Source organism: Mandrillus leucophaeus, unplaced genomic scaffold, assembly GCF_000951045.1.
Source record: "Mandrillus leucophaeus isolate KB7577 unplaced genomic scaffold, Mleu.le_1.0 Scaffold298, whole genome shotgun sequence".
Taxonomy (NCBI): domain Eukaryota; kingdom Metazoa; phylum Chordata; class Mammalia; order Primates; family Cercopithecidae; genus Mandrillus; species Mandrillus leucophaeus.
The window spans coordinates 4,526,902-4,535,226 of NW_012103120.1; the positions used below are offsets into that span (position 1 = coordinate 4,526,902).

The 8,325-nt window shown below is 45.7% G+C and overlaps 1 protein-coding gene across 1 annotated transcript in view; it reads right to left on the minus strand.

Moving 5' to 3' along the window:
• CDHR3 (cadherin-related family member 3) overlaps nucleotides 1-8,325 on the minus strand; it is an 85,633-nt gene that overhangs the window by 67,039 nt on the left and 10,269 nt on the right. The window contains 3 exon segments of the mRNA XM_011986385.1: nucleotides 1,364-1,443; nucleotides 1,445-1,528; nucleotides 7,101-7,303. Of these exon segments, the coding sequence (XP_011841775.1) occupies nucleotides 1,364-1,443; nucleotides 1,445-1,528; nucleotides 7,101-7,303 (367 nt within the window).

An 8,325-nucleotide genomic window follows, 5' to 3' on the forward strand; every position in this document is an offset into this window, starting at 1 on the left:
TTTTTTGTAGAGATAGGGTTTTGCCCTGTTGCCCAGGCTGGTCTTGAACTCCTGACCTTAAGCAATACTACCACCTTGGCCTCCCAAAGTGCTGTGATTACAGGTATGAGCCACTGCACCTGGCCTTAAAGAAATGAGGAAGAGCCGGGAGATAGGAGGGGAGGCAGAGGAATCAGCAAAAGCAAAATGCTGAGGTAGGGTCATGTCTGAGGCATTCACAGGTCAGTAAGGGGGCCAGAGACTGGGTCACAGGGACTGAGGGGGAGAAGGGGAAAGGAGGAGGGGTGGGAGGGTAAGGAATGTAGGCAGCTTGCCAGATTTAATGGGTTCTTAAGGAGACTCCCTTTGAGTGAGACGGGAATTTCTTGTAGGGTTTTAAGCAGAGTGCCTTGATTTAACTGATGTTTTAATAGGATCCCCCTGGCTGCTGTATGGAAAACAGACGGCAGGGGGGCTGGGAGGCCAGCTGCCAGCCATTGCAACAATCCTGGTGAGATGGGATGAGTGGCTTGGACCATGGTGGTAGTGATGCAGACACTAGGGCGGGGTCAGGTTCTGGGTATATTTAGAAGCTGGCAAGATTTCCTAATGGATTTCATGTCAAGTGTGAAAGAGAGAGGAGTCAAGGATGACTCAAGGCTTGGTCCAAGCAACAGGAAGGATGGAGTTACTGCTAACCAAAATGGGAAAGATACAGGAGAAGCAGATTTGGGTGGGGGTGCAGGGTGGAGGGTGGAGAGGAAGCCAGGAGTTTGGTTCAGAAGCACATTAAGTTTGTGCTGTCTGTTAAACATCCGTGGAGATGCTGGGTGAGAAAGGTGGATATTTGTGTTACGACTGCCACAGTTCAGGGCAGAACCTGGACTGAAATGACTTCAAAATTGTCAGAATAGAGATGGTGCTCAAAGCCATGAGCTGGAAGGAGATCCTGTAAGACGTTAGTTACTGTGTGCTTTGGTCCCTTACATTGTCCCTATTGTAGCAGACACACACTGCCCTCAAGGAGTGAGAGTCCATGGGGAGAATGAACAAGCCAGTCAGTGACTGGGGTGCACAGGGATGAACCTAGGGGCGGCTCAGCCAGGTTCCTCCACAATGATCCACTCGCGGTCTCTCTCCGAGCTTCAGTTTCCTGCCCAGGACCGGGAGGGGACCAGGAGAAACCCTGCCTGTGAAGGGCTTTGCGTTATGATTGGGAGTGTTGAGCTGGAGGACGTTTCATTTATTCCCTGCTCATTAAGCAGCTGCCTTTTCCAGGGAAACAGCTGTTTGTTTATTTACTTTTTCTGTTTCCCTCTGTCCCCCAGGGCCCTCCCTGATGCCACCGGCTGGGCTGCAGTGCACATCCTGGTGTATCCTATCTTCCGCCAAGTTGCCTTGAAACTGGGGTGGCTCGTTCACATCTGTTACCTGGACGGTCAGGACTTGCAGGTCTGTGACCCCCAACCTCATCCTTCACATAAATCTGCAAATCAAATATGTTTGGTCCTGTTTCAAAATCTAGCTGTTCCTTCCCAGTGGTGACAACCTAAAACGAAGTGCAAAATTCTCAGTAACCATGTGAAAGAAGATCTGTTTTGCATGCATGCACTTTGCAAAGGAATATTCCTAGGAAGGAAGCATCTGGCGTCCCAGAAACCAGCATTCTTTCACTGTCAGAGGAACCAGTTGTTTTGCCTTAGTCCTTCCAACATAAGCTCTATGATACTTCACTAAAGGGACTCCTGCATGTGATGCTGCGTTTCCTAGGAAAGAAAAATAGGAGACATTCTGATGCAATTGACTGGAGATGGAAAGCCTGATAATTAAAAAACAGAAAGCCCTCCACTACTTGGGGGTAGGCTCCTAGAAAAATCCTTTAACTACCCTGAATATAGTTGGATTTCCTCATTGTTAAGAAAGAATACTGAGCTTTCCTGGGATTGCCGTTAAGTGATATCTTGACTCCTCACTTCATTCTAATTTTCCCAGAGCCACATCCAAAAATAAACATCTACGTAAGTAATGATATTTACTTAATCAACAGACTGTTCACTTTCTTTGTGCCTTTCCACACATTCTTCCATTGTCAGGAGCTTTTGTTGTCTGCACTATCAGTATTTTGGAGATGTGGGAGGGATGCGAGGAACCAGGGCCAGAGAGACATCACCAGAATCTAGAGCTATTGCCAGCAGGAACTCTGGCGGTCTGTGTTGGGAGGGTCCTGCTCAAACCAACAGGAGACCAGCCTGTGACGGTTCGTATCTATAGGCACAGACTCCCAGCAACTTAGAGCCTTGAACTCCCAGAAAGCCTAGAGCCCTTCAGGACACTGAGGACTAAATTCCATGTATGTCCTTAATTATGCCAATAGAACCTTTTGGTTATTAGTATGATTGGGGCCAGGTGATGAGACACTCAGCATCTTGCAGTGAAGACAGAACTTGGCTCTAATTCCATTTCCACCACTGAACTTCTGGGTGGCCTTGGGAAAATCACCTTCCCTTTCCCTGAGTTTGTTTCCATGTGATTGTAACTAGGGAAATAATCGTTGCCCTAGTTAAACAGCTGAAGAATGATACAAGGTATTAAAAAGCTAGGTTAAGGTACTATGGAAACTGAAGGAGAAAAAAGTTCACTGTGAACTGTGTTTAGCTGGGGAAGGCTTCGTGGAGGAGTTGGTAGGTATTGTGTTGGACGTTGCAAGTTCTAGGTTGGTTAAGAGGAGAACAGAGCCACAGATGTGAATGAGTACTTGTGGTGAAGGAAGAGGGCATGGAGGATTGTTGAGCAGGGGGAAAGACGTATTCTTATGTCTACCGGTGAACAGAAGCAGCCTAGGAGGCACATAAGTGGAGATGAACTGGTCTCTATGCTGGGCACATGGTAGTGAGGGGCAGCACAGGGGTCAAACACATAGACGCTGGAGCCAGACTGACTGGCTTCAAAGCCCAGTCTTCCCATTGCTTGACCTTCCTGTGCCTCAGTTTTCCCATCTGTAAAATGGGGATAATAACACCTACTTTTTGGGTTATGAGGATTCAATGAGCTAATCTATGGGAAATACTTAGAAGACTGTCTGGCACTGAGCAAACACTCTGCAAATGGTGTCTTTTCTAATCATTAAGTAGTCAAAAACTGTTCAAGGAATACATGTCCACTAAAGCAGGTGGACTTCTGTTGAGATGATCCGCTCTCATGATTTACACCCTGGCTTCCTGATTTACACCCTGGCTCCCTGCTAAGCCTGGAGCCCCCTCCTGCACGCCAAGCTTGGATAGATCCTTGACCTCAGTATTACCTGTTGCCAGCCTCTTCTCCTTGGGGAGTAGCTCTCACACCCCAGAGGAAGGAAATAGAACAGTGAAAAAATGGTCCAAAAAAGTTGTATCTTGGAACCAGAAGAATGGTGTTGCTCTCAACACAAATGGAAAAACTGTTCCTGTTCTTGTTACCAGCGTTTATTGAACATTTTTGTGCCAGACTTGCCAAGTCATTTTGTGGAGCATTTCATGTAATTATCACAATGACCATAGGTTGATAAAACTTCCTCCATTTCACATTTAAGGAGATTAACTAGGAGAGGGAGATGAAGGAGCTCTCCTAAGGTCATAGCTGGGAGTGATGGAGCCTCAATTTGGTTGTGGGCAATCTTGCTACAGAGTTTTAGTGAAAGACAGTAAGTTTTGCTTTAGGCATGTTAAATTTGAGGTTATTCTGGATAAGGCCGAGCACATTTGTAGGCCACAGTGCTCACGATGGTAGATGGGAAAAGAGAGGAGTCAGGCTCAGAGATGGACAAATGAGAGGGGCAGGTGCTGGCCTCCAGAGGATCTCAGAGAGCCCCTCTTTCCACAGCCGGCTGGCAGTCACTCCTCCCTGGCCTCTTAAGCTATGCTTCTGGTGCTGCTCCAAGAGAATACCCTTGACCCATGATTAGCTACAAGTGGCTAAATGAGGATCCAACATCCCTCTTGCTGGGCAATAGCAAACCAGTGCAGCATGAGGGCTATGAACAAGGATTCTTGGAGCAGCCTGCCTGATTGCAAATCTCAAGCCTGCCATCACTCAAGCTGTGTGAACTTGGGCAAGATGCTCAACCACTCTATGCCTCAGTTTTCCCGTCTTCAGTGTGCAAATAACAGTACACCACTTCACAGCATTCTTATGAGGATTAAATGAATGCCTTCACAAAATATTTAGGGAAATTGCTGGCATATGGTAAATGCCTCGTTAATGAAATGTTAGCATTCTCCTCCTCATTATTATCATTACTCCTCCTCACCACTCCCTACACCACCAGAAGTCTCAATAGCTGTGTCCCAAAGCAGGGAGGCTTGGCCTCTTGCATAATTTGTAGTTTACCCTCAGAAAGTACAAATGAGTCACAAGAAATGGTAACCTAGACTCGCCATCCTCCAGAATGTCAAGGCTATCCAAGGAGGGGCCAGGTTCTGCCACAGAGATTTTCATGTCTGGAAGGCTGCAGGAGTAACTCTTGTGAGTGATTTCGGTTGGAGAGTAGGATCTTCTTGGAGGGATGGTAGATGATGTTGGGTAATTTCTGGGGAGAAGCAATCAGTTCTTAAGAACAGTTTCATGAGTTGTGAAACTGTGGCCATCTTAGTACCAACACAGGGTTGTACGCAGCTGTGGGGTGTGGTGCAAGGAGCGCATATGACTAGGACAGTACACCAAACACTTGAGCCTAGCTGAGTTGAGGTGCTAAGCAATCTGCCCTTTCTAGAGGTTAGGAACAGGATGAAATTCTTCCTTGATTGACAACACTGCTTGAATCCCATGGAATGTGGGAAGAGCAAGTCCCATGAAGACAGAGTTGAGAGCTCACCCAAACAGCGATAGATGTGCATGACAATGTGACAGAAAGCCTAGGACTGGAAATCAGGAGACTGAATGAAGTTCTTATTTCACCTTTTACAGCTATAAGATCTCAGATAAATCGTTTAAACTTGCTGCATCTCTGTTATATCTAAAATAGGAATAAAACATTTCTAAATAGTGATGATATTAATGTTAGTTGTAACAATCAGGAGATCAAATCGCGTGTGGTGGTGCAGTGCCTGTAGTCTCAGCTACTGGGGAGGCTGAGGTGAGAGGATCACTCGAGTCCAGGAATGCAAGTGCAGCCTGGGCAGCATAGTGAAATCCCATCTCAGAAAAAGAAAAAAAAAAGATCAGGTATGTGAATGTGCCTTGGAGCCTCTATGCAAATTCAAAGGAGCATGGTCATTTTCATCAGTAAAGGCTGTGGACCATAAATGCTGAGGAGGAGAACTCCCACATGGAGACAACCCACATGTCTGTCAATTGATAAATGAAAAAAAAAAATGGAATATAATATAATTCAGCCATAAAAAGCAATGAAGTACTGATCCAGGCTACAATATGGGTGACCCCTGGAAGTTTATGCTAAGTGAAAGAAGTCAGTCATTAAAGACCACATATTATAATGATTCCATTCATAGGAAATGTCCAGAATAGGCAAATCCATAAAGACAAAGTAGAGTAGTGGTTGCCAGGGATTGAGGGGATAAGGGAATAGGTGAGTGACTGCTAATGGGTACAGGGTTTTGTTTTGAGGTGATGAAAATATTCTAAAATTAGATTGTGGTGATGCTTGCATGACTGTGAATATACTAAAAACTACTGAATTGTACAATTTAAATGGCTGGACTATATGCTGTGTGAATTATACTCAATAAAGCTGTTTTTTAAAATGAGAGCACTGGAGCCAGACTGCCTGGCTTCCAATCTCAGCTACCTACTAGCTGTGCAATCCAGGGTAAATTACATAACCTCTCTGTGCTTCATTTTCCCCATCTGTGAAAAGGAGGTAATAAGATAGATACAATCTTTATGTTTTGAGATGAGAAAAGCAAACACATGCAAAGCACTGTCAACAGTACCCAGTATACACAACTCGCTGTATAAGGGTAAGAAATTGACAAGGCTTACAGGAACCGAGGAGCAGCAGCAGCTGTTAAAGACAAGCTGGATGTCTAGGGAGTCGGTGGACAGGGCAGTTCAGTCACAGAACCAGCATCATCTGGGACCCAGGAGTATAAACCGCATGCTGCAATGTAGACTGACTGTGTGCTCCTTACCTCCCCGAGGGCTCCCCTGGGGTGATGAGAATACCAGAAATCTGGGCTCTGGCCTTGAGTCATGGGTTCTGCAGGTCTGCTACAGGGCCCCAATATGCATGCTTTTTCCAAGCTCCCCTAGTCATTAATGATAAGCTGAGTTTAAGAGCACCTGGTGGGAACCTCAGGGAAGTAACCCTGACGCATGACCCAGAGGAATGGCAGGTTGGACCAATGGCAGAGCTGATGATAACAGCAGGAGGTTCCCAGGCCAGTTGAGGAAGGAGGTAGGGGCAGGGAATACGGAAAAAATAGGCAGATCCAGACATGGGACCCTGAAGATGCCTTAGAAGTCCTCTGCAGTTACCAGTGGAAAGCATGCAAGAAGCAGGCTTGTCCTCGCTTTAGGGAAGTGACAACTTTGGAAAAGAGTCAAATGACAAACTAGAAAACAGAGCAGCAGAGGCATGCCTCTTGAATGCCAATGGTTGGCTCTGAATTATCCAAGAGGAAACATTCACATGGTAGGGCTGGACAGTTAGACTTATATTTTTATTAAAGGGTGTATGGCTTTTTAATTAAATAAGTCTCCTCTTAGATGATCTTCTGAAAAAATCAGACTCATAGGAAAGCAGAATCACTAGACACAAGTTAATCAGGGCATGGCTTTTAAAGAGATCAATATCCAAACTACTCCACCCAAAGAATTTAGATACTGTAGGCACACCTAAAACCTGATGTCATGTGAGGGGTGGAGGCAAGAAGAAGCAGCCTTCTATTTGCAACACATTGAGTACAATGCTTATGTGAACTGTACGGAGTAGAGAAGGTCCAAAGGCTACACAGGCATCTTAGCACAGAAGGCCCTGGGATATCTCAAACAGGACTTCTGGATCTTACAAGGGGGAAGATTAAACCAGAATGGAGGAATTAATCACCTATCTGGAATCCCATCCACCCTCATTTTCAGGATCACCTCTTTGCAGACAACACCCATGTTGATAAGTTGTTGCTTACCTCAAAGTAGGTGCCTGACAGCTGAATCACCCTGAAGGCTTCAGTGAGGGGATTTGAGTTGATTATCTGAGGAAATCCTGGGATCACAGGTGACAGTGATGCTGATAACTTCACAGAAAACTTGTGCACTGAAGTCCCAGGTAGAGAATTCTCTGCCACGTTGCCTATAGCAGGTAAGAGGATTAGGTATAGTGCTTCTCCCCCTGTGGAGTAAAAAGGGTGCAGGATGACATGAACGCAAAGCCTTTTGCTGGGAACAGGGACTTAACAGCTTGGTTTGTGGCTTCAATTCGTAGCTCGGGGTGACGATGGGAGCTGGTCACTCCCCAAGAACAAATGCTCTTGCCAAGTGCTGGCAATGGATATGTGAGATCTTCTGGGAGCCAAGAAAACAACCACCACCAAACAACCAAGAAATCTGCTTCTGTCACTCAGTAAATAAAGCTGCTGCTTTTCTCTTGTCTCCCTGCTTCCCTTCTCTTTTCTCCCAGCCTTTGGGAAGAGCAGGGAAAGAGAACTGTGACACCTTAGGAGACAGACGTTGCCTGAAAATGTCATCTCTCTTGCCAGGACCCTGTAGCTTACAAGAGTTTGTTTTCCTTCTCCATGTCAGTGATCTAGAGGTCATCTGAGAATTGAGTGTGCATGACTGGAGAACACTAAAATCATGGTAAATCTCTCCACATCCATTAACAATCTCAAGGACAATTTTTGGTTATTATTGGACTCTGCAGGCATCATGCAGAGGGCCAAGCAGTACTTCTTGGTTGGTAAATTAACAATCGTTCCACAGAGGAGAAAACAAGAGGCTCAGGGACGGCATGTGAATTTGCCTTGGGCTGCCTTACAGGCAGGGAATTTTGCAATTTAAGACAAAGCACATTTCTTCCAGGAAAGCCTTGGTACCATTCTAAGGTGCATGACACTGCAAGACTTTGCCAGTGCAGATAAAAGGAACAAGCTGTGTTCTCACATGCTTCCGTAATGATAGTTACTGTTGTGGGTTGAGCAGTGTCCCTAAAAGATTCATGTCCACCCAAAACTGAAGAATGACCTTATTTGTCTTTGTTTTTGTTTTTTTGAGACAGTCTCACTCTGCCACCCAGGCTGGCAGATCTTGACTCACTGCAACCTTGCCTCCTGGGTTCAAGTGATTCTTGTGCCTCAGCCTCCCAAGCAGCTGTGATTACAGGTGTGCTCCACCATGCCTGGCTAATTTGTGTAT